Source organism: Anomaloglossus baeobatrachus, chromosome 1 (assembly GCF_048569485.1).
Source record: "Anomaloglossus baeobatrachus isolate aAnoBae1 chromosome 1, aAnoBae1.hap1, whole genome shotgun sequence".
NCBI lineage: Eukaryota > Metazoa > Chordata > Amphibia > Anura > Aromobatidae > Anomaloglossus > Anomaloglossus baeobatrachus.
Window position 1 is genome coordinate 796,243,567 of NC_134353.1, and position 27,689 is coordinate 796,271,255.

Here is a 27,689-nt window from a genome sequence, read left to right on the forward strand (position 1 = left end):
GCAGATCCCATATGCATTATTTTATTGCAGAGGGAATGAATCTTACTTTAGTACTAAGTAATCCCAGAGAGACAGCGGGCTGAAGAGTGAGACCTCGTACAGCGCAGCCTGGAACATTGCATGTCATTTTCCTAGTCACATATATTAGACGGAGGAAAGGATATGTTCAGGGCCGGCGTCAGCACGCGGCATACCTGGGCAAATGCCGGGGCCCTGGAGAGCCGGGGGGGCCCACTCGGCCTCGTCAGTTCTGGTGCCCCTTGGCCGGGGCCCCCTCGCCTTAGTTCTGCTGCCCCCGGGCCGAGTTCCGCAGTCCTCGGCAGGAATCTGTAGCGCCGTCCCTTTAAGGCGCGCAGACTTCCTGGTTTGAACTTCATCTGTGGGCGGAGCTACCGACCGGCCTGCTCAGTCCCACAGATGAAGGAGTTGCAGTGCCAGCCAGCGACCCCCAGCACAGCTCTTCTCTCCGGCGCTGTGTGGGCCCCCTCTCCGGCGCTGTGTGGGCCCCCTCTCCGGCGCTGTGTGGGCCCCCTCTCCGGCGCTGTGTGGGCCCCCTCTCCGGCGCTGTGTGGGCCCCCTCTCCGGCGCTGTGTGGGCCCCCTCTCCGGCGCTGTGTGGGCCCCCTCTCCGGCGCTGTGTGGGCCCCCTCTCCGGCGCTGTGTGGGCCCCCTCTCCACCGTGACCTGAGAGGTATGTGCCCTCCCCGCCCCCGATTTATGGGCCCTGGGGAGCTGTATGGGCTTCTCCCCCCTTAGGTGTATGCCCTGCCCCCCGGTGCTGTATGTGCTGGCCCCTGGAGCTGTGTGTGTGGGCCCCACAGAGCTACGTGTGTGTCTGTATGTATGTAGCAGAGCTATGTGTGTATGTATGTAGCAGAGCTATGTCTGTATGTATGTAGCAGAGCTATATGTGTATGTATGTAGCAGATTCATGTATGTATGTAGCAGAGCTATGTATGTATGTAGCAGATTCATGTATGTATGTAGCAGAGCTATGTGTGTATGTATGTAGCAGAGCTGTGTATGTATGTAGCAGAGCTATGTGTGTATGTATGTAGCAGAGCTGTGTATGTATGTAGCAGAGCTATGTGTGTATGTATGTAGCAGATTCATGTATGTATGTAGCAGAGCTATGTATGTAGCAGAGCTATGTGTGTGTATGTATGTAGCAGAGCTATGTGTGTATGTATGTAGCAGAGCTATGTGTGTATGTATGTAGCAGATTCATGTATGTATGTAGCAGAGCTATGTGTATGTATGTGTGTAGCAGAGCTATGTGTGTATGTATGCAGCAGAGCTATGTGTGTATGTATGTAGCAGAGCTATGTGTGTATGTATGTAGCAGATTCATGTATGTATGTAGCAGAGCTATGTGTGTATGTATGTAGCAGAGCTATGTGTGTATGTATGTAGCAGAGCTATGTGTGTATGTATGTAGCAGAGCTATGTGTGTATGTATGTAGCAGAGCTATGTGTGTATGTATGTAGCAGAGCTATGTGTGTATGTATGTAGCAGATTCATGTATGTATGTAGCAGAGCTATATGTATGTATGTAGCAGAGCTATGTATGTAGCAGAGCTATGTATGTAGCAGAGCTATGTGTGTATGTATGTAGCAGAGCTATGTGTGTATGTATGTAGCAGAGCTATGTGTGTATGTATGTAGCAGAGCTATGTGTGTATGTATGTAGCAGAGCTATGTGTGTATGTATGTAGCAGAGCTATGTGTGTATGTATCCAGCAGAGCTGTGTATGTATGTAGCAGAGCTATGTGTGTATGTATCCAGCAGAGCTGTGTGTGTATGTAGCAGAGCTATGTGTGTATGTATGTAGCAGAGCTATGTGTGTATGTATCCAGTGTGTATGTATCCAGCAGAGCTGTGTGTGTCTGTATGTATGTATCTAGCAGAGTTGTGTTGTGTGTGTATGTATGCATGTATGATGTGTATCTATGTATGTCAGTGTATATGACTGTATAGATATGTCAGTTCTATACGTATTTTTGTGAGTTTGTCTTTAAATATGTATATGTATGTGTACGTATGTGTGTGTCTGCGTGTGGATGGGGCCCACCGGGACTCTTCCGCCCAGGGCCCACAAAAACCTGGAGCCGGCCCTGGATATGTTGTTTACCAAGCATTAATATTGGGTAGATGCTAAGATTCTTATTAGTTACATTTGGAATGTTTTTTTCTGCATGATTGGTGAATAGCAGGAATACAAGGTGGGATACAAAATGCCGTATATACTCTAGTATAAGCAGAGTTTTTCGGCCCATTTATTTTATGCTGAAAATGCCCCCTCGGCTTATACTCGAGTGAGGGTCCCACAAAAAATATTTCTCACCTGTCCTCCGTTCCCGCGTTGCCCTCATACCTGCTTCTTGCAGACTGAAGGCACAATAGACCCCCTCAGTGATCGCAACAGGGGCCGCCGCTGTTGTCTTCAGCGCTTTCCTTCACTTGAATGCTTTGTGTCGCCACAAAGCAATGAAGTAAAGTGCTGAAGACAACAGCGGCTGTCCCTGCACCAACCACAATCACCAAGGGGTCTTTGTGTCTGCGGTCCACCAGAAGCACAGGTAAGAGGGGACCGCGGGAACGGAGGACAGGTGAGAATTATTTTGTGTGTGTGTGAGAACAATAGCATATTAGGGGGCAAAAAGGGGACCGGAATTAAGATTATTACTACAGGGGACAATATGGGCCCATTGCTACAGGGGACAAATAGGCACATTACTACAGGGGACAATATGGGAACATTACTACAGGGGACAATATGGATCATTGCTACAGTGGAGCATATGGGCACATTATTACACTGGACAATAATAGGGACATAACTACAGGGAACAATATGGGCCCATTGCTACAGGGGACAAAATAGGCACATTACTACAGGGGACAATATGGGGACATTACTACAGAGGACAATATGGGCCCATTGCTATAGGGGACAATATGGGCACATTACTACAGGGGACAATATGGGCACATTACTACAGGGGACAATATGGGCACATTACTACAGGGGACAATATGGGCACATTACTACAGGGGACAATATGGGCACATTACTACAGGGGACAATATGGGCACATTACTACAGGGGACAATATGGGCACATTACTACAGGGGACAATATGGGCACATTACTACAGGGGACAATATGGACCCATTACAACAGGGGACCATATGGGCACATTATTACAGGGGACAATATGGGCACATTACTACAGGGGACAATATGGACCCATTGCAACAGGGGACCATATGGGCACATTATTACAGGGGACAATATGGGCACATTGCTGCAGGGGATAATATGGGCACATTACTACAGGAGATTATATGGGCACATTACTACACAAGTCAATATGGGCACATTACTACAGGGCACAAGGATGGGGCACATTACATTTTATTGGTATCTATTTTTATTTTTGAAATTTACCAGTAGCAGCTGCATTTCCCACCCTAGGCTTATACTCGAGTCAAAAAGTCTTCCCAGTATACTGTGGTAAAATTAGGTGCCTCGGCTTATACTTGGGACGGCTTAAGCTGCGCTCACATCAGCAATATTTTGCCGCAAAACTGGATCCATCTTAAATGTGTTTCAGTTCCATTCATTTACAATGGAATCGCTGCAAGATGTGGTCCTATGCGGTTGCGTGCGGTATACACAACCGGATGTGACCGCATCTTGCCATGATTCGATTGTAAATAAATGGAACTGAAACACATTTAAGACCGATCCGGTTTTGAGGCAAAATACCGCTGATGTGAGCGCGGACTTACACTCGAGTATATACGGTATTACATTTTTCATCCAGCCATTCATTCAACAGGCGCCCACTTTCACCCTCGGAACCGGTCAGTCATGTCTTATAGTGTCCATTTGCACATTGCCAGTACAATCAGCACATCCATGATTTACTGTCAGTAATAAATGAGGCAAGAAATGTCAATTATTGGTTTGATACAGGTAAAATATATATCTTTGTACAGTGTTAGCCAGTAGAGATAAAAAAAAGTTTGTTTAAAAGAACTGAGAGTCCTCAGTAGTTGATACCTTTTAATGGCTAACTGAAAAGATGGTAATAATAGCAAGCTTTCGAGACTACTCAGGTCTCTTCATCAGGCATGGTATAACACAAAATCTGAAGAGTCACATATTTATACACAACAGGACATAGAATAGTGCAGTAAAAAAAAAAAAAAAAGTTATGTGAAGCAGAACTATCACTATGGCAAGGGGGCAAACTGTTGTAGTTCATAGATAAGCAGTGTGAAAGTTTTATTGTTCTCTGATTGGGGTGTCTGGTCTCGGCTGTGATGCCCCCAGATGATCTGAGGAACACATTTCTTAATTGATGTAAAAAGATATAAATCCATGTGACACATTCATTCCTGCACTGAATGTGTCAAAGGTCATCATAAGTTTGTACTCCCAGACTCTCCTGACTCTTTGGGATTTGAAATTTCCTTTCAATACCAGCAATTTCATGTCCATGATGCTGTGGTCTGGGTTACAAAAATGTTTGGCCACAGGTAGATCCATCCTTTTTTCTCTAATTGTGTGGCGGTGAGAATTCATCCTTGTCCTGAGCTGTTGTCCTGTCTCCCCTACATACAGACCCCCAGTTGGACATTTGGTGCATATAATTAAGTACACCACATTGGTTGTAGTGCAGCTGAAGGTACCTGGGATCTTGTAGTCCTGATGTGATCTGGGAATCTTTATCTTGTCCGTTGTCAATATAAATGGGCAGGTCTTACATTTTTTCTGGTTGCAGGGAAATGTGCCTGTTGGTGTTGGAGAGGACAGGGAGCTTCTGACAATGATGCTTCTTAGATTCGGGGGCTGTCTAAAACACAGAAGTGGGGGGTCTGGAAAAATAGATTTTAATCGGGCATCTTTTTGCAGTAATGGTTGTAGTTTCCGTGTAGCTGCTCTTAACACCTCCAGATGTGGATTGTAGGTGATTACAAGAGGTACCCGGTTGTTTTCGTCTTTAGTTTTAGGCTATGTGCGCACAGTGCATTTTTCGCGGCGTTTTTGCGCGTTTTTCAGGTGCGTTTTTGGCCTCAAAACTGCATGACTTTGCTTCCCCAGCAAAGTCTATGAGTTTTCAATTTTGCTGTCCGCACACAACTGTTTTTTTAAGCTGCGTTTTTGAGCTTAAAAAAAAAAATGGACATGTCAGTTCTTTCCTGCGTTTTTCTGCGTTTTCCCCCCATGCAATGCATTGGAAAACCGCAAAAAAACGCAGAGATCAAAAACGCAGCAAAACGCAGCCAAAAACGCACCAAACCGCGGTAAAAACGCATGCGTTTTTTGCCGCGTTTTTTTGACGCGGGTGCGTTTTTGTGCGTTTTTAGCGGCCAAAAACGCACAAAAACGCAGCGTCAAAAAAACGCAGTGTGTGAACTTAGCCTTATAATGTAGGAGATGGTTTCTTGATATTCTGGTGGCTCTTGCAATCTGGTTTTCAATTGTTCTTGGGTGGTAGCCTTGATTCAAAAAGGTCTTTCGGAGGCCCTCAAGGTGATTGTCTCTATCTGTAGTATTGGAACATATCCTATTGTACCTGATGACCTGACTGTACACTATAGCATTTTGTATGTGTTTTGGATGAAAACTGTCACATTTCAGGTATGTTGGACGGTCAATTGGCTTCTTGTACAGGGATGTCTCTATTTCATTGTTCATTGATCCCAGGTACCTTCAGCTGCACTACAACTAATGTGGTGTACTTAATTATATGTACCAAATGTCCAACTGGGGGTCTGTATGTAGGGGAGACAGGACAACAGCTCAGGACAAGGATGAATTCTCATCGCCACACAATTAGAGAAAAAAGGATGGATCTACCTGTGGCCAAACATTTTTGTAACCCCGACCACAGCATCATGGACATGAAATTGCTGGTATTGAAAGGAAATTTCAAGTCCCAGAGAGACAGGAGACTATGGGAGTACAAACTTATGATGACCTTTGACACATTCAGAGTAGGAATGAATGTGTCACATGGATTTATATCTTTTTACATCAATTAAGAAATGTGTTCCTCAAATCAGCTAGGGGCATCACAGCCGGGACCAGACACCCCAATCAGAGGACAATAAAACTTTCACACTGCTTATCTATGAACTACAATAATATTTATGGCCACAACAGTTTGCCCCCCTGCCATAGTGATAGTTCTGCTTCACATAACCTTTTTTTTTTTTTACTGCAGTATTCTATGCCCTGTTGTGTATAAATATGTGACTCTTCAGATTTTGTGTTATACCATGCCTGATGAAGAGATCTGAGTAGTCTCGAAAGCTTGCTATTATTTATTACCATCTTTTCAGTTAGCCATTAAAAGGTATCAACTACTGAGGACTCTCAGATCTTTTAAACAAATTATTAGTTTGATAACTCATGTGTGCAGACTAGAGCTCATTCAAATGTATGTTTTTCATATATAAGTTCTATTTGTGATTTTTTTTTACAGATAGGACTCATACCTATGATTGTCTATGGGGCCGTTTACATGTCCGATTTTTTTGCAGAACATGGAGTCTGCGCAAAATCGTCATATCCAATATTGATCCGAGCGTCAGATCAAAATGCAAATTTATGAGTACATGAAACAAAATCAGACAGCGCTCGGATGCCATCCATGTACTGCTAGACAGGGGAGGGTAGGAAACTTTTTTTTCTCATCCTAGAAAAACGAATAAAATTCAGATGACACGCTGATAAAAATCTGATGAAATTCTGAACAGTCACTGGTGAAACTAGGACTTTTTTCACCTGTATGCAAAAAACAGACGTCTGAACGGGCCCTTAGGAAACAGGAATGTGACGTATTTTCCTATGCACAGCGCTGCCTGGCTTCGTGTCCTTAGCATTTCTTTCACCTCACCCTGCCCTTGCTAGAGAAATAAAGGAAGAAATGCTTGGCAGCTGTGAAAAGTGTCAACGTCAGCCTGAATGTTAGACAATGTGCAGCCAACCAGAGGATTTATAAGCGTCTGGATACAGAGTGTAATTTATAGTTGCATTGAATTTGGAGAAGTGTCTCTATTTGGCCAGTGCCTCGATTCTTAGCAGTGTTCTGGCTACAAGTACCGTACATATAAAAGGCATATATCTCTATTGATGGAAGAGCTTTGTTATGGTTATCTTAAGAGTGCTAGAAAATGTGATAGAGTGGAATCTGATTGTTTTATGAAACATCTCCGAAAGACACATTTAAGGCTATGTGCGCACGTTGCGTACAGTTCACTGCAGAAATTTCTGCAGCGATCTGAAGAGCACATGTGCGCTTTAAATCGCTGCAGAAATGTCCGTAGTGAAGCCGATTCCATGCGCTCTGCCTGCAGCTCCTCCCATAGACAGAGCAGGAGCTGCCGGCAAAGCGCAGGAAAGAAGTGACATGTCACTTCTTTTTACGCAGCGCTTCGGCAGTAGCCGAAGCGCTGCGCTCTAAAACGCCACGTGTGCACGGCCCCTGCACAATCTCCATAGACTGTGCAGGGGACGCAGGACGCATGCAGTTACGCTGCGCAACAAAGCGCAGCGTAACTGCATGTATTTACGCAACGTGCGCACATAGCCTAATAAGTTTTATTTTCAAAAGTGAGAAAAAAGAAACCATATTTTATGACATTACTGCACAGGCCAGTCATATTAGGCATAATTCAGATTAGAATTCCTGCACAATGCAGTGTATCAGTGTATGTATCCTAGGCATGTACAATGCAGTGTATACAGTGCCTTGTGAAAGTATTCGGCTCCCTTGAATTTTTCAACCTTTTCCCACATTTCAGGCTTCAAACATATAGTTAAATAAATTTAAATTAATGGTGAAGAATCAACAACAAGTGGGACAGAATTGTGAAGTTGAACGAAATTTAATGTTTATTTTAAACATTTTGAAAAAATAAAAATTGAAAATTGGGGCGTGCAATATTATTCGGCCCCCTTAAGTTAATACTTTGTAGTGCCCCTTTTGCTGCGATTACAGCTGCAAGTCGCTTGGGGTATGTCTCTATCAGTTTTGCACATCGAGAGACTGAAATTCTTGCCCATTCTTCCTTTGCAAACAGCTCGAGCTCAGTGAGGTTGGATGGAGAGCGTTTGTGAACAGCAGTTTTCAGCTCTTTCCACAGATTCTCGATTGGATTCAGGTCTGGACTTTGACTTGGCCATTCTAACACCTGGATACATTTATTTGTGAACCATTCCATTGTAGATTTTGCTTTATGTTTGGGATCATTGTCTTGTTGGAAGACAAATCTCCGTCCCAGTCTCAGGTCTTTTGCAGACTGCAACAGGTTTTCTTCAAGAATGATCCTGTATTTGGCTCCATCCATCTTCCCATCAATTTTAACCATCTTCCCTGTCCCTGATGCAGAAAAGCAGGCCCAAACCATGATGCTGCCACCACCATGTTTGACAGTGGGGATAGTGTGTTCAGGGGGATGAGCTGTGTTGCTCTTACGTCAAAACATATAGTTTGGCATTGTTCCCAAAAAGTTCGATTTTGGTTTCATCTGACCAGAGCACCTTCTTCCACATGTTTGGTGTGTCTCCCAGGTGGCTTGTGGCAAACTTTAAACGACACTTTTTATGGATATCTTTGAGAAATGGCTTTCTTCTTGCCACTCTTCCATGAAGGCCATATTTGTGCAGTGTAATTGTTGTCCTATGGCCAGTCTCTCCCATCTCAGATGTAGATCTCTGAAGTTCATCCAGAGTGATCATGGGCTTCTTGGCTGCATCTCTGATCAGTCTTCTCCTTGTTTGAGATGAAAGTTTAGAGGGATGGCCGGGTCTTGGTAGATTTGCAGTGGTATGATACTTCTTCCATTTTAATATAATCACTTGTACAGTGCTCTTTGTGATGTTTAAAGTTTTGGAAATCTTTTTGTAACCAAATTCGGCTTTAAACTTCTCCACAACAGTATCACGGACCTGCCTGTTGTGTTCCTTGGTCTTCATAATGCTATCTGCGCTTTAAATAGAACACTGAGACTATCACAGAGCAGGTGCATTGATACGGAGACTTGATTACACACCGGTGGATTATATTTATCATCATCAGTCATTTAGAACAACATTGGATCATTCAGAGATCCTCAATGAACTTCTGGAGTGAGTTTGCTGCACTGAAAGTAAAGGGGACGAATAATATTGCACGCTCCAATTTTCAGTTTTTTATTTTTAAAAAAGGTTTAAAATAAGCAAAAAATGTTGTTCAACTTCACAATTGTGTCCCACTTGTTGTTGATTCTTCACCATTAATTTAATTTTTTTCATCTTTATGTTTGAAGCCTGAAATGTGGGTAAAGGTGGACAAATTCAATGGGCCGAATACTTTTGCAAGGCACTGAACGTGTATGTATCCAAGGCATGCCCAATGCAGTGTATCCATGTATATATCCTAGGCATGCACAATGCAGCATGTATATATCGTAGGCATGCACAATGCAGCGTATATGTATCCTAGGCATGCACAATGCAGTGTGTATGTATCCTAGGCATGCACAATGCAGTGAATATATATCCTAGGCATCCACAATGCAGTGTATATGTATCTTAGGTATGCACAATGCAGCGTATAAGTATCCTAGGCATGCACAATGCAGTGTGTATCAGTGATGTGTCGGTCGCGAACGATCCGACACAAAGATCCGGCTCCCTGCAGTGACTGACAGGAGCTGGATCACTAGTGTGAGCCAATAAAATCTCTAAAAGGCTCTTTTCGCCGCTGAAACCCCACCCACCTGCGGCTAAACTCCGCCTACTCAACAATCTAATTGGTCACTTATGAGTGGGTGGGGTTTTGCCGCGGGTGGGCGGGGTTTCAGCGGCGTCACTATAATCTTAAATATGTGTTAACCTGGGGTGAACACATATTTAATAAGGAGCCGAGAACGATCTGAAAGATCCGGCTCTTTTTGGTGAGCGGAGCCATGGGAACCGGATCACCAAAAAGAGCCGGACTGCCCATCACTAGTGTGTATGTATCCTAGGCATGCACAATGCAGCGTATATGTATCCTAGGCATCCACAATGCAGCGTATATGTATCCTAGGCATGCACAATGCAGCGTATATGTATCCTAGGCATCCACAATGCAGCGTATATGTATCCTAGGCATCCACAATGCAGCGTATATGTATCCTAGGCATCCACAATGCAGCGTATATGTATCCTAGGCATCCACAATGCAGCGTATATGTATCCTAGGCATCCACAATGCAGCGTATATGTATCCTAGGCATGCACAATGAAGCGTATATGTATCCTAGGCATCCACAATGCAGCGTATATGTATCCTAGGCATCCACAATGCAGCGTATATGTATCCTAGGCATCCACAATGCAGCGTATATGTATCCTAGGCATCCACAATGCAGCGTATATGTATCCTAGGCATGCACAATGAAGCGTATATGTATCCTAGGCATGCACAATGCAGCGTATATGTATCCTAGGCATGCACAATGCAGCGTATATGTATCCTAGGCATGCACAATGCAGTGTATATGTATCCTAGGCATCCACAATGCAGCGTATATGTATCCTAGACATCCACAATGCAGCGTATATGTATCCTAGGCATCCACAATGCAGTGTATATGTATCCTAGGCATCCACAATGCAGTGTATATGTATCCTAGGCATGCACAATGCAGCATATATGTATCCTAGGCATGCACAATGCAGCGTATATGTATCCTAGGCATGCACAATGCATTGTATATGTATCCTAGGCATGCACAATGCAGTGTATATGTATCCTAGGCATCCACAATGCAGCGTATATGTATCCTAGGCATGCACAATGCAGCGTATATGTAGCCTAGGCATGCACAATGCAGCGTATATGTATTGTAGGCATGCACAATGCAGTGTATATGTATCCTAGGCATCCACAATGCAGTGTATATGTATCCTAGGCATCCACAATGCAGCGTATATGTATCCTAGGCATGCACAATGCAGCGTATATGTAGCCTAGGCATGCACAATGCAGCGTATATGTATTGTAGGCATGCACAATGCAGTGTATATGTATCCTAGGCATCCACAATGCAGCGTATATGTATCCTAGGCATGCACAATGCAGCGTATATGTATTCTAGGCATGCACAATGCAGTGTATATGTATCCTAGGCATGCACGATAGCGGCAGTGTGTCTCATCGCCTTTCTTGAAGCTCGGCTGAGGATACACATTTCTTGTGTGACATTTGCGATCGTTCGGCTTCTTTGCTGCTCGTACTCTCAGCCGCCCCCACTCTGTATTGGAGGGACATGGAGCGTCTGCAGCGCTGGATATCAGGGGTTTTATTACCTGCAGTTTAATAAATCAGACCTCAGGTTGTAATGCCCCGAGCCGCACAATCCCCCCCTGCCTCTACCATTGCCGTGTGTGATTGGGAAAGGTAATGATATTCTTTTTAATATAATATACTATATTGCTACTATATATTAGTTATTATATTTAGTATATTATTATATATATCTAGCATATTATGAGAGAGAGAGAGATTATAATTATTATTATATATATATGGAAGCTACAATGAACGGGTCACTGCAAGGTTTCTGCCTAATAAATCAGACACAATAACTGACTGCTCAGGGTTTCCAGAAGCCCCCCTCCCCTCTCCCTCCCCCCGATACACGGCGAAGCACAATGCTGCTGCAGATCCCTGTTACTCCTAGAAGCCTCCTCAGAGCTCCAGCTATGGCTGCCTGCAGGAATCCCCCACCCTGGGGACCCACGAGGAATCGCACCGACCACTGGCCGCCTGCTCCCGCCGTCCTGTCTGCTCCCGTGCTCTCCTTCCCACGCACTGCGGTGCCGCGCATGCGCCCTCCCGCCCAGTCTGGAAGAGCCGGTGATTCCGTGCGGGGTAACCCCAGACCGCGCCTCATTAATAATCTGCGGGCTCCTCAGCTAAAGGCAAGCGGCTATTTTTAGCGTCGGAAACATTAATAATGCAGGAAGCTCAGTCAGTAGGTGAGGGGGCACCTGGGACTGGCACCGACACTGCCGTGCTGCGGCGTGTAACACTAGCGGGGAAAGCACAGGGATTCCCCAATTCATCCGCAAGTGGTCTCCAGCCAGACAGGAAAGCTCCTCCGCGAGGCGGGAATCCTGCAGCATCCACGCGGGGAATGCTGAGCAGCGCTGCGCTCTGCTGCTGGGATTACACGGCTTGTCAGTGGCTTTAATGGGAAAAAGACATTAATAATTCCCATCCACATCATTAATAATGATGGAGGGATTAATCTGCAGGAATAGGCGTGTGATCAGACCACTGCAAAGGGCAGATCAGAGGCAGAGATTGTCAGCAGCCCACGGATCAGAGACCCCGGGGTCCTCAGTGCAGCTGGGATTATGGGGTGTGGGGTCCTCAGTGCAGCTGGGATAATGGGGTGCGGGGTCCTCAGTGCAGCTGGGATTATGGGGTGTGGGGTCCTCAGAGCAGCTGGAATAATGGGCTGTGGGGTCCTCAGAGCAGCTGGGATAATGGGGTGCGGGGTCCTCAGAGCAGCTGGGATTATGGGGTGTGGGGTCCTCAGAGCAGCTGGGATTATGGGGTGTGGGGTCCTCAGAGCAGCTCGGATAATGGGGTGTGGGGTCCTCAGAGCAGCTGGGATTATGGGGTGTGGGGTCCTCAGAGCAGCTGGGATAATGGGGTGTGTGGTCCTCAGAGCAGCTGGGATAATGGGGTGCGGGGTCCTCAGTGCAGCTGGGATTATGGGGTGTGGGGTCCTCAGAGCAGCTGGGATAATGGGGTGTGGGGTCCTCAGTGCAGCTGGAATAATGGTGTGTGGGGTCCTCAGTGCAGCTGGAATAATGGTGTGTGGGGTCCTCAGTGCAGCTGGGATAATAGGGTGTGGGGTCCTCAGAGCAGCTCGGATAATGGGGTGTGGGGTCCTCAGAGCATCTGGGATAATGCTGTTTGGGGTCCTCAGAGCAGCTGGGATAATCGTGTGTGGGGTCCGCAGTGCAGCTGGGATAATCGTGTGTGGGGTCCTGGGGGATGGGATAATGGTGTGTAGGCTCCTCAGAGCAGCTGGGATAATGGTGTGTGGGGTCCTCAGAGCAGCTGGGCTAATGGTGTGTGGGGTCCTCAGAGCAGCTGGGCTAATGGTGTGTGGGGTCCTCAGTGCAGCTGGGATACTGGTGTGTGGGGTCCTGGGGGATGGAATAATGGTATGTAGGGTCCACAGTGCAGCTGGAATAATGGTTTGTGGGGTCCTCAGTGCAGCTGGGATAATGGTGTGCGGGGTCCTCAGTGCAGCTGGAATAATGGTGTGTGGGGTCCTCAGTGCAGCTGGGATAATGGTGTGTGGGGTCCTCAGAGCAGCTGGGATAATGGTGTGCGGGGTCCTCAGTGCAGCTGGGATAATGGTGTGCGGGGTCCTCAGAGCAGCTGGGATAATGGTGTGCGGGGTCCTCAGAGCAGCTGGGATAATGGTGTGCGGGGTCCTCAGAGCAGCTGGGATAATGGTGTGCGGGGTCCTCAGTGTAGCTGGGATAATGGTGTGCGGGGTCCTCAGTGCATCTGGGATAATGGTGTGCGGGGTCCTCAGTGCAGCTGGGATAATGGTGTGTGGGGTCCTCAGTGCAGCTGGGATAACGGTGTGTGGGGTCCGCAGTGTAGCTGGGATAACGGTGTGTGGGGTCCGCAGTGTAGCTGGGATAACGGTGCGTGGGGTCCGCAATGTAGCTGGGATACTGGTGTGTGGGGTCCTGGGGGATGGGATAATGGTGTGTAGGGTCCTCAGAGCAGCTGGGATAATGGTGTGTAGGGTCCCCAGAGCAGCTGGGATAATGGGGTGTGGGGTCTTCAGTGCAGCTGGGATAATTGTGTGTGGGGTCCTGGGGGATGGGATAATTGTGTGTGGGGTACTGGGGGATGGGATACTGGTGTGTGGGGTCCTGGCGGATGGGTAATGATGTGGGGGGTCCTGGGGGATGGGATAATGGTGTATGGGGTCCTGAGGGCTGGGATAATGCTGTGTGGGGTCCTGAGGGCTGGGATAATGCTGTGTGGGGTCCTGAGGGCTGGGATAATGCTGTGTGGGGTCCTGAGGGCTGGGATAATGCTGTGTGGGGTCCTGAGGGCTGGGATAATGCTGTGTGGGGTCCTGAGGGCTGGGATAATGCTGTGTGGGGTCCTGAGGGCTGGTATAATGTTGTGTGGGGTCCTGAGGGCTGGGATAATGCTGTATGTGATGAGAGCTGTAATACAATGTGCAGTAAAATATATGGAGAAAGCTATCCTGGGTCCTGGGAGCTGTACAGACTGCATTGGAGGATGAGATGAGAGCTAGAATATCTTTGTGTAGCAGGATATGTAAAGAGACGGCGCTCTCCATGGTCCTGAGAGCTGTAATAACACTGCATGTAGCATGAGCTGTACAGAGAGCTATCCGTGGTCCTGAAAGCTGAAATAAATATACAGTATAGGAGGAGAGCTGATAACACTGTATGCAGCATGATATGTACAGAGACTCTCCGGGGTCCTCAGATGTAATAATACCGTATGCAACATGATATGTACAGAGACTCTCCGGGGTCCTCAGATGTAATAATACTGTATGCAGCATGATATGTACAGAGACTCTCCGGGGTCCTCAGATGTAATAATACTGTATGCAGCATGATATGTACAGAGACTCTCCGGGGTCCTCAGATGTAATAACACTGTATGCAGCATGATATGTACAGAGACTCTCCGGGGTCCTCAGATGTAATAACACTGTATGCAACATGATATGTACAGAGACTCTCCGGGGTCCTCAGATGTAATAATACCGTATGCAGCATGATATGTACAGAGACTCTCCGGGGTCCTCAGATGTAATAATACTGTATGCAACATGATATGTACAGAGACTCTCCAGGGTCCTCAGATGTAATAACACTGTATGCAGCATGATATGTACAGAGACTCTCCGGGGTCCTCAGATGTAATTACACTGTATGCAGCATGATATGTACAGAGACTCTCCGGGGTCCTCAGATGTAATAATACCGTATGCAGCATGATATGTACAGAGACTCTCCGGGGTCCTCAGATGTAATAATACCGTATGCAGCATGATATGTACAGAGACTCTCCGGGGTCCTCAAATGTAATAATACTGTATGCAGCATGATATGTACAGAGACTCTCCGGGGTCCTCAGATGTAATAATACCGTATGCAGCATGATATGTACAGAGACTCTCCGGGGTCCTCAGATGTAATAACACTGTATGCAGCATGATATGTACAGAGACTCTCCGGGGTCCTCAGATGCAATAATACTGTATGCAGCATGATATGTACAGAGACTCTCCGGGGTCCTCAGATGTAATAATACCGTATGCAGCATGATATGTACAGAGACTCTCCGGGGTCCTCAGATGTAATAACACTGTATGCAGCATGATATGTACAGAGACTCTCCGGGGTCCTCAGATGTAATAACACTGTATGCAGCATGATATGTACAGAGACTCTCCGGGGTCCTCAGATGTAATAATACCGTATGCAGCATGATATGTACAGAGACTCTCCGGGGTCCTCAGATGTAATAACACTGTATGCAGCATGATATGTACAGAGACTCTCCGGGGTCCTCAGATGTAATAACACTGTATGCAGCATGATATGTACAGAGACTCTCCGGGGTCCTCAGATGTAATAATACCGTATGCAGCATGATATGTACAGAGACTCTCCGGGGTCCTCAGATGTAATAATACCGTATGCAGCATGATATGTACAGAGACTCTCCGGGGTCCTCAGGTGTAATAATACTGTATGCAGCATGATATGTACAGAGACTCTCCGGGGTCCTCAGATGTAATAATACCGTATGCAGCATGATATGTACAGAGACTCTCCGGGGTCCTCAAATGTAATAACACTGTATGCAGCATGATATGTACAGAGACTCTCCGGGGTCCTCAGAGCTGTAATATACCGTATGCAGCATGATAAGTACAGAGACTCTCCGGGGTCCTCAGGTGTAATAATACTGTATGCAGCATGATATGTACAGAGACTCTCCGGGGTCCTCAGAGCTGTAATAATACTGTATGCAGCATGATATGTACAGAGACTCTCCGGGGTCCTCAGGTGTAATAATACTGTATGCAGCATGATATGTACAGAGACTCTCCGGGGTCCTCAGAGCTGTAATAATACTGTATGCAGTGTAATATGTGCAGGAGGCTCTCGGTGGTCCTCAGATGTAATAATACCGTATGCAGTGTAATATGTGCAGGAGGCTCTCGGTGGTCCTCAGATGTAATAATACCGTATGCAGTGTAATATGTGCAGGAGGCTCTCTGTGATCCTCAGATGTAATAATACTGTATGCAGCATGATATGTACAGAGACTCTCCGGGGTCCTCAGATTTAATAATATTGTATGCAGTGTAATATGTGCAGGAGGCCCTCGGTGGTCTCGCTTTACACACTATATACTGGAGCATGAGACCTGTAATAACATTGTACTCAGTATTATATGTGCAGAAATCATTCAGTGACTGTAAAAGCTTAACAGATTACATAGGATATGCGTGCTGTAATAACACGTTATGTAGCATGATATCTGCAGAATGTTCTCCATGGTTCTGGAAGCAATGTAGATTACATGACACAGGTATGAGAGCTGTACTGAGACTGTATGTCGTATTATATGTCCAGAAGGGACCCAGGGGTGAAAACAGTAATATTAATGGAGGGTGTCAGTGCAAGTAGCTCCTAAAATCTAAGCACGGAGCTGCCTGTGGTGCTGATCGTTCAGCCGTGTACACATGGCCAGGGCATATAGGCAGTAAAAACCTTGTATGTAATATAATAGATGCTCTTTCTGGCACTGATATAATTACGGTCTACCTAGGTCAAGGGCGTGGGAACAGTAGCATCCCTGCGTGTAGTTAAACATTTGCAGGGAGCTCCCATGGGTGGTGAAGGCTCTGCAATGCACATAGGACAAGGGCATGAAAACAGGGAAATGATTGTATGGAGTATATATGTGCAGTGAGCCCTTCGTGGTGCTGAAAGCTGTGCAGTGTGCACAGAACACAGCCACGACAGCAGTGATCACACTGTATAATGTAGGAACTGTAAACTGCAATCTATATTCCCCTGAAACGTCATTCCAGCAATTGTATTGTATGATGTGCTGCCTATATGTACCAGAAGAGACATACTAATGCTGCATTTAGTATAATATGTGCAATGAGATCTCCTGGATGTTGGCTGCTCTGTAATGTACAGAACGTGCAAACATTAATATCACATATAGGATTCTCAATCCTGCAAATGAAAAGAGCACGGCAGCTCTAATAATGCATTTAGGAATGGATGAGAAGGCTGCTCTGGGCGGTGCTGGAGTAATGTTCATTAATCTATAGCTGGATGAAGGTTGTAATATGTCTCTAGGGAGTAAATACCATAGACAACATGTACAAAGTGCTCTCCGGTGTGCATGGAAGAACATGGAAGACATAAATATAACCCCATATATCATATGCAATGCACACTGAGCTGTCCATGTGTTCTGCAGAAGACAAGAACATGACAGAAGTGCTGGTGGTGCAGACGTGCTGGGAGCTCTGCATGCTACTGACTACACACTACAGGAGGAGGGCAGGGAACCCCAGAGGGGGGAAAGCACCACATCTAGGGGAGAAGAACCATGTATGTAGGGTGCCTTGTGCAGGACGTTCTCCTAATGCAGAGAAGAAAGCCCTGCAAGTGATGTGAAGTAACAAGTGCATTGAGCTGTATGTGGTGCACTGCATACAGTGTGCGCTGTGCACAGACAAGAGAGGAACAATCACTCCATGTGTGTGTGGTGCTGAGCAATAATTTCTGGGGCATCAGTGGTAGATTTCCAACTGGCACTGAGGATGATATAGGAGCCTGGACAGAGGATTAAGCTGCCCCACACAAAGTGCAGGGCTCGCCTGGTGCTGAAAGCTCCTTATCCCGCAGCATAGGAGAGAGGGAGCTCTAAATCCTACATGTGGGGAGCTCTCTGGTGCTAAAATCTCTAATCCACATATTTAACATATTGAAAAGAATAATTGCTACAGATAATCCGACCTCTGAATGCCACGTTCCCTGCATAGGATGTGATCTTGTGGAGTAACAAGGTCTCTACTAAGTATCAGGAATTATACACAAAACTGATTAGGTAAAATAATCCACATGGGAACTCAGGAGTGATGGGATGGATAGATAGATAGATAGATAGATAGATACTGTAGATAAATAGATAGATAAGATAGATCATAGACACTGTAGATAGATAGATACATACTTTAGATAGATAGATCATAGACACTGTAGGTAGATAAATACTATAGATAGATACTGTAGATAAATAGATAGATAAGATAGATCATAGACACTGTTGATAGATAGATGATACATGATAGATAGATACTTTAGATAGATAGATACTATAGATAATAAAAAAACAAGAAAAAGACAAGATAGATATCTAAATTAAAAAAAACTGGATCAACACAAAACCAATATGATATAGTGGGGCAAAGCCATCCAAAACAGCTTTATAAAATGAAAATAAATAGAGGGAAAAAAAGAAGGCAGCACTCCAAGAGAAACTAAAAAATGTGGACTTTAATAGCTATGTATATACAGTAATATATATATATATATATATATATATATAATTACATTTAATGCCCATTGCACAACTAATGACTTAAGCAGCGTCCGAAGAGGCAAACTCAGGGACTGTGCCAGGAAAGGGTTACAACATCAGCTCTGCTACATCTATTCACACAGAACACAAACTGTCTCTTTACTCTGTTGCCCAAACATGACACCAATTTATGTCACCGACTACTACCCCCCAACATACTTTCTTGTGCACCTTTCTGATGCATCATCGGATAAATTTGTACATTCAAAAAGCGACATATAAACATTGTAAAATGAGTAGCCAAGTAGTTCAGAAACACCAGTGGGTACAAAAAGATACTTTCTAGAATAATATGATGTCATTCATGGGCCAAACATTACACATCAAGACCTTTAGAATTTGCAATTCATTAATTTCAGCAATTATGTAGGTAAATGAGAAGAAAATACTAACAAGTGACATGAATGAATGCGTCACACACCAGCTAAGGAAGACGTCTTTATATACCCAGCACATGGAGGTATTAGAAGGGAGATAAATAAGTTGTGCTTTCCAAACATACAAGGAATGATGAGAATGAAGGAGCTGTGGATTATTCTCAGGAGGGGCAGAGCACACCCAAGAGCCGGCCTGAGGGAGAAACTTTACATCTATTGTGCATTTTGTATACAGATAAACGATACAAGTCATGGAATATATTCAGCTACAACAACAATCACTTTAGGAAAACACAGGATGAATAGTAACTGATATAGATAGAAATGTCTTTACCTGAATTTCCCTGGCGTGGTATACAATGATAAGACCAAGCAGAATAATCGTGGAAAGGCTTATAAGGCATTTTAGAGCTAATGAGTACAGCGAGCCCTGGAATAGAAACACGGGTCAGATCGGTAAAAGACGAAAGTTACCATTGTCAGATAAAGCAGACAGACTGAGGACAAAAGAGGGGGGGGGCACACACACAGGAGGGTCACTAGCCAAAGTGGCCAAGAGCAACGCATGAGGGCAAGCTGGGGGGTGCTGGGGCCGACATCTGGACAAACCTCTCACCAATCCATCTGGAATGGCTGATAACAGGGAACAATAGTGTGCTCTTATGTGCACAGAGTGTAAACTTTAGGCTTAGGGGGGTTTCAAGCTCCTTTCTGGGGGAGGTTTTGGAGATTTCCCCTGAAGAGGTTGTGCAGTCTCCTCCGTGGTCCTCTGATCGGTGCCGTCTGGAGAGTTTCCTGCACTTTCTTGTTTTCTACCAGGAGTTTTTCAAAACCTCTTAAGGAAAAAAATCTCCAAAGTCTCCTACAATCAGCTAAGTGATGTCCCGCGGAAAGGAGCGGAGGTTTCCCGGGAGTGAGGATGATTGGAGCTCCCCCCCGCCTGTGTCGCGACATACCTTGTCGTAGGCGCCCCAGGACAGCTCGGTCTCGATCACCATCACCACGATCCCGAACATGCCGAAGATCAGCGCGTAGTCGCTCAGCCGCTTGCGCTTCTCGAACAGCGCTCTCCGGTGCCCCAGCTTGTAGCCGATGTTCTGGTTCTTCTTCTTGCTGGACTTGCTGCCGCCGCTGGAGCCCGCCGCCGCCGCCGGCCCGCTGTACAGGTTGTTGGAGTTGTGCTCGGGCTTGGACACCACGATCTCCGGGGCGGCGCTGCACACGGGCTGCAGGGGCTGGGACTCGGAGTCCAGCTCGTGGAGGTTCCTGCGGGACGCGCTCAGGGTGCTCAGCGGTCTCATCACGCCGCCGTTGTACCTGCAGCTGCTCATGGCTATTTCCGTGAAGGGGTTACTCTCCCGGCGCTGGCTGCTGGGACTCGCCTGCTGCCGGCTGTGGCACTGCTGGTACTGGGGCTGGTGCTGGTGGGCTCTGGACGAGCTGGCATGGCTGGAAGGCGTCAGCTCACTCACGTTCAGCTGGCTGCCCTGCCGGGAGGAGGACGAGGACAGGGGCGACGAGTTACTGCGGAAAGCGCCGGCGGTCACCGGGGACGAGGTGCGCAGAAGTGGCAGGTTGTCCCCGTGCACGGAGCAGCTGTTGCACTGTAGGCACGGGCCGTCCTGCTGGAAGAAGAGCTGCTCCTCCGGGCCGTGCTGCTGAGGAGAGGGAGGAGGCGGCTGCTCTGGGAAGAAGCCGTGCTGGAACTGCAGCGATGTTTCCATGTCAGAGCTGTTAAAGCTGCAGGAGGATCGCCAGGCTGTGCACCCAGCGCAATGCGTTCTGTCAGGGATGGGGAAGTCCTCAGTCCGGGAGGAAGGGCCCATCGCAGCTCCCGTAGAATCCAAGCAACACGTCCGATTGGTCGGGCGAACCAAAACAAAGGGCATTGCGTCAGCGCCTGGGCGGGGTCTAACAATGAAAGAGCAGCTTGTGGCCGGAGAGTGGCTCAGTGTGTCCTGGTGCTGGGACGTGCGGACGGCGAGGAGTGCATAGCGCGCCCGGCTCCGCCAGCACTGGCAGCAGCGCTCAGGTGGGTGTCACTGTGGCGCTGCCGGGCGCTGCAGGGAGCCGGCGAGGCATTCTGGGGGCGGCACTGCGACTGCTCAGGGGCTCAACAGATGCTCCACATGTGTCCTAGGAGGAAGCTGGGAGCGCACGTGTGCCGGCATCAACCGCGCCGCTCCAGCATCAGCCAGTCAGGGCCTGCAAGACAGCCACATGGAGGGATTAGGGAGCAGACTGCAAATAGCATATTATACAGACAGTGTGTGCAGAGACTGTGCAGACAGCATATTCTACATACAGTGTGTGCAGACAGCATATTCTACATACAGTGTGTGCAGACAGCATATTCTACATACAGTGTGTGCAGACAGCATATTCTACATACAGTGTGTGCAGACAGCATATTCTACATACAGTGTGTGCAGACAGCATATTCTACATACAGTGTGTGCAGACAGCATATTCTACATACAGTGTGTGCAGAGACTGTGCAAATAGCATATTCTACATACAGTGTGTGCAGAGACTGCAAACAGCATATTATACAGTGTGTGCAGAGACTGCAAACAGCATATTATACATTACAGTGTGTGCAGAGACTGCAGACAGCATATTCTACATACAGTGTGTGCAGAGACTGTGCAAACAGCATATTCTACATACAGTGTGTGCAGAGACTGCAAACAGCATATTCTACAGTGTGTGCAGAGACTGCAAACAGCATATTATACAGACAGTGTGTGCAGAGACTGTGCAGACAGCATATTCTACATACAGTGTGTGCAGACAGCATATTCTACATACAGTGTGTGCAGACAGCATATTCTACATACAGTGTGTGCAGACAGCATATTCTACATACAGTGTGTGCAGACAGCATATTCTACATACAGTGTGTGCAGAGACTGTGCAAATAGCATATTCTACATACAGTGTGTGCAGAGACTGCAAACAGCATATTATACATTACAGTGTGTGCAGAGACTGCAAACAGCATATTATACAGACAGTGTGTGCAGAGACTGTGCAGACAGCATATTCTACATACAGTGTGTGCAGACAGCATATTCTACATACAGTATGTGCAGACAGCATATTCTAGATACAGTGTGTGCAGAGACTGTGCAAATAGCATATTCTACATACAGTGTGTGCAGAGACTGCAACCAGCATATTCTACAGTGTGTGCAGAGACTGCAAACAGCATATTATACAGACAGTGTGTGCAGAGACTGTGCAGACAGCATATTCTACATACAGTGTGTGCAGACAGCATATTCTACATACAGTGTGTGCAGACAGCATATTCTACATACAGTGTGTGCAGACAGCATATTCTACATACAGTGTGTGCAGACAGCATATTCTACATACAGTGTGTGCAGACAGCATATTCTACATACAGTGTGTGCAGACAGCATATTCTACATACAGTGTGTGCAGAGACTGTGCAAATAGCATATTCTACATACAGTGTGTGCAGAGACTGCAAACAGGATATTATACAGTGTGTGCAGAGACTGCAAACAGCATATTATACATTACAGTGTGTGCAGAGACTGCAAACAGCATATTATACAGACAGTGTGTGCAGAGACTGCAAACAGCATATTGTGCAGACAGCATATTCTACATACAGTGTGTGCAGAGACTGTGCAAATAGCATATTCTACATACAGTGTGTGCAGAGACTGCAAACAGCATATTATACAGACAGTGTGTGCAGAGACTGTGCAGACAGCATATTCTACATACAGTGTGTGCAGACAGCATATTCTACATACAGTGTGTGCAGAGACTGTGCAAATAGCATATTCTACATACAGTGTGTGCAGAGACTGCAAACAGCATATTATACAGTGTGTGCAGAGACTGCAAACAGCATATTATACATTACAGTGTGTGCAGAGACTGCAAACAGCATATTATACATTACAGTGTGTGCAGAGACTGCAGACAGCATATTCTACATACAGTGTGTGCAGAGACTGTGCAAACAGCATATTCTACATACAGTGTGTGCAGAGACTGCAAACAGCATATTCTACAGTGTGTGCAGAGACTGCAAACAGCATATTATACAGACAGTGTGTGCAGAGACTGTGCAGACAGCATATTCTACATACAGTGTGTGCAGACAGCATATTCTACATACAGTGTGTGCAGACAGCATATTCTACATACAGTGTGTGCAGACAGCATATTCTACATACAGTGTGTGCAGACAGCATATTCTACATACAGTGTGTGCAGACAGCATATTCTACATACAGTGTGTGCAGACAGCATATTCTACATACAGTGTGTGCGGAGACTGTGCAAATAGCATATTCTACATACAGTGTGTGCAGAGACTGCAAACAGCATATTATACAGTGTGTGCAGAGACTGCAAACAGCATATTATACATTACAGTGTGTGCAGAGACTGCAGACAGCATATTCTACATACAGTGTGTGCAGAGACTGTGCAAACAGCATATTCTACATACAGTGTGTGCAGAGACTGCAAACAGCATATTCTACATACAGTGTGTGTGCAGAGGCTGCAAACAACATATTATACAGACAGTGTGTGCAGAGACTGTGCAGACAGCATATTCTACATACAGTGTGTGCAGAGACTGTGCAAACAGGATATTCTACATACAGTGTGTGCAGAGACTGGAAATGGCATATTCTACATACAGTGTGCAGAGACTGCAAACATCATATTCTACAGACAGTGTGTGCAGAGACTGCAAACAGCATATTCTACAGACAGTGTGTGCAGAGACTGCAAACAGCATATTCTACAGACTGTGTGCAGAGACTGCAAACGGCATATTCTACATACAGTGTGTGCAGAGACTGCAAACGGCATATTCTACATACAGTGTGTGCAGAGACTGCAAACGGCATATTCTACATACAGTGTGTGCAGAGACTGCAAACGGCATATTCTACATACAGTGTGTGCAGAGACTGCAAACGGCATATTGTACATACAGTGTGTGCAGAGACTGCAAACAGCATATTGTACACTGGAGATCAAAATTAGAGAACAATGTATGATCACTTGCTGTTTTGAGAAATGATGTAATCTGCATTGATCAACATTTGAAGGTTTTTTTTGTAAGGCCGCTTTCATAATAATAACAATATTTTTTCAGCACTATTAATTCCACAGCGCTTTACATACATCAGGAACACTGTCTCCATTGAGGCTCACAATCTAGAGTCCCTATCTGTATGTCTTTGGAGTGTGGGAGGAAACCGGAGAACCCGGAGGAAACGCACGCAAACACGGGGAGAACATACAAACTCCTTGCAGATGTTGTCCTTGGTGGGATTTGAACCCAGAACCCCAGCTCCGCAAGACTGCAGTGCTAACCACTGAGCCAATTTTGCATTGTTACGTTCGCTGGTCCCTTCGGGACATCCGTCTGAACTTCCCACCCTCACAAAACATGTTTCGGATGCTCACGCCGACAGGGCCATTGACTATAATGTAGCATAATAGCCATAATGTTTTCTGCAGGCGGACACCCGAACGTAGTCTACTACCATGGGATTTCTAGACGTGTCACCCACTATACTTGTAGTGTAAAACGCTGCGAAAGCACACTGCATTCAAAATGCTGATAACACCGATCGTGGGCAGTACCCTTAGAACCTCATTCTGGCCTCCATTCTGGATTCGTAGTGGCTCTCTTAGGCCATGTGCGCACTATAAAGTGCTTTTCTTAAGAAAAAAATCGGACCGACTTAAAGAATCCCGCACGATAAAAAAACGCACCAAAACCGCAACGAAATCCGCATGCGGTTTTGCCGCGGATTTACAGCTGATTTTCTGCAAGTTGGTTCCCGCGGATTTTACAATTATCTATGACAAAAAACGCAGGTACCTGCGGAAAAGAAGTGACATGCTCATTAATTCCACAGCGGAAAATCCGAGGGTATAAAAAAACCCCCCGCAGTGTCTGCACAGCATTTTTTAAAATTTATAGGATTTGCTGGGGAATGACTGCAGCAATGTTAGACACATTTTCTGCAGCAAATCTGCGGCAAAATCCACGGTAAATCCATAGCGTGTGCACAGGGCCTTAGGCTATGTGCCCACGGGCGCTCGTACCTGCGGATGTATCCGTAGGTACGAGCGCATGTTTCCCGCAGCTGCCCGCCGGTGTCCGCAGCTATTTTTAGCTGCTAGATTAAAGCGGAATAGCTGCGGGAAACATGCGGACATTCATGCGGCTTACCTGCGGACGTCCCGGCCTCTTATCTCCATAGCAGAGGGCTGGGACATCTGCAGGTAATTCCGCATGAATAATTGACATGCAATTATACATGCGGATGCCTACATCCGCAGCATGTTCGGCAGCCGCACTTTCTCTAGTCCCTTCCACGACAGCATAGGAGGAGGTTGTCTCTCCACGCCCTAATTGGGACAGGAAGTTCAAGAGGTTTAAAAGGACCCTCCCACCTCCCATAGCCAGTGTCTTTCCTGTCCCCATGGGGCATGGAGAGGTTTTGTTTTTTCTCCTATGCTGTGGTGGCCGGCGAACTGCAGTATATTTTTTTTTTTTTTTTTTTTCCCCCCTATTACCTTCAGCCGGACGGCATCGGTCGGGCCTTCACCGCTCCTCCCTTGCTGTTCCCTCACGCTGTGGGGGACCGCTGCTCCAGCCTTCCGGATCCTCCTGAGGGGTGATGCAGGCTGTTGAGCTCCCCGGCCGGCGTCCTCCCTGAGCCGCCGGCCGCCTCCCGCATGCACGCTGCCGGAGCGATCCGGAAGTGCTCCCGGAGGCGGGACTTCTGGTCTTGCGGACTTCCGGTCGAGCGCTTCCGGTTTGCGGAGGCAGCGTGGAGGCACGCCGACTGCGACTCGACCTGCCCAGGACCGGATGCGGGAGGCGGGGAAACGTGCACCGTCACTGGGGAGGCAGGCCCTTGTCCATAAGGGCTGCCACGAAGACATCAGATCATGGTAAGACCGTGCTCCCTGTCATGTCTTCCGCTGCAGCTGCCTCTGCAGAACCCAGTGTGCCCCCTGCTACTGTGAGTATGGAGGGGACTGGTCCCTCGGACATAGGTCTCATCAGTGATTATGGCTCTCTGCTCTGTGTTTTCTAGGAGGACAAGGCCACCAAGAAAACTGACAGAAATGAGAAATCAGAGAAGCCTGAGAAGTCAGAAAAAACTGACAAGTCCGATAAGCCTGATAGACCTGACAGAGTGGACAAAATTAAAAAATGTCCCATCTGTATAAAGAAGCTCCCTGCAGTATGGGATAAAAAGCTTTGCCAGCAATGTACGGACCAGGTTATTAGGGCCGAACAACCATCTCTGATAGATGAGTTGCGGTCCATGATGAAACAGGAGATTAGGGCCTCACTGGCTTCTCTCCCTGTGCCTGGCCCTGTTCCTGGCCCTGTTCCTGGCCCTGTGCCTGGCCCTGTTCCTGGCCCTGCTCCTGGCCCTGCTCCTGGCCCTGCTACTGGACCCTCTCCTCCAAAAAAAAGGAGACTCCAGTCGACCCCTTCTGATCAGGAGGACGCTGATTCCACCTCTGAGGGTCCTGATGAAGGATTTCCATCTGGGGGGTCTGACCAGTCCTTTCTTTTTCACTCAGAAGAGTTGGGGGATCTTATTGAGGCAGTTCGGAGCACTATGGGTTTAGAGGAAGTGCAGTCTCTTCCTTCAATCCAGGACGAAATGTTTGCTGGCCTGAAGTCAGTCAAACAGTTGGGATTCCCAGTTCATGCCAATATATTGGATATTGTTTCTCAGGAATGGGAATGTCCTGAGAGGCGGGTACGGAGTGACCTTAGACGCCGGTTTCCTCTGGAACCTTCGGGACTACATTGGGAGATCCCAAGAGTAGACAATCAGGTGGCTAGGGTAGCTAAGCAAACGGCTCTTCCCTTTGAGGATACTTCCCAGCTGAAGGATCAAATGGATAGGAAGGTAGAGGGCCTGATGAAGCGGTCCTGGGAGGCATCGTCTTCCTCTATTCAAGCCAACATTGCCTCCACCTGCGTATCCAGGTCCCTAATTAGGTGGTTGGACCAGTTGGAGGCTCATATTTCCCAAGGGACCCCTAGGGAGGAATTACTGGAATCCCTTCCCTTGCTTAGGAAGGCTACCTGTTTTCTGGCAGATACCTCGGTGGAATCTGTCCGCCTGGCAGCCAGGACCTCGGTGCTTTCTAACTCTGCCCGACGTGCCCTCTGGCTTAAGGCCTGGAGTGGAGACTCCACCTCTAAAATGAGGCTTTGTTCCCTTCCTTTTAAAGGGGATTTGGTGTTTGGACCTGCCCTGGATGATATCCTGGACAAGGCGACTGATCGTAAGGCCTTGCCCGATCCTAGACCTACCAGGAAGCGGTCCTTTCGTCCCTCGATGCCTCAGGCCTCCCAGCCCAGAGGGAAAGGGAAGGCAGGCAGGTGGAGCTATCCCAAAGGTAGAGGGAGAAACATCCTCATCCCTCCACATCAGCAACGTCCTCAGCAGGACAAGCAGTGACTCGGCCCGGGTGGGGGGAAGACTCTCAGCGTTTCTTACCCAG

General features: G+C 46.9%; 1 protein-coding gene across 1 annotated transcript in view; it reads right to left on the reverse strand.

The window, feature by feature from the left end:
• KCNN2 (potassium calcium-activated channel subfamily N member 2) overlaps positions 1 to 21,022 on the reverse strand; it is a 264,003-nt gene extending 242,981 nt beyond the window's left edge. The window contains exons 1-2 of the mRNA XM_075324999.1: positions 20,090 to 21,022; positions 19,468 to 19,563 (exon numbers count right to left, since the gene is read on the reverse strand). Coding sequence (XP_075181114.1) covers positions 19,468 to 19,563; positions 20,090 to 21,022 — 1,029 coding nt within the window. The remainder of the gene's footprint in view (positions 1 to 19,467; positions 19,564 to 20,089) is intronic.
• Positions 21,023 to 27,689: the final 6,667 nt, after the last annotated feature.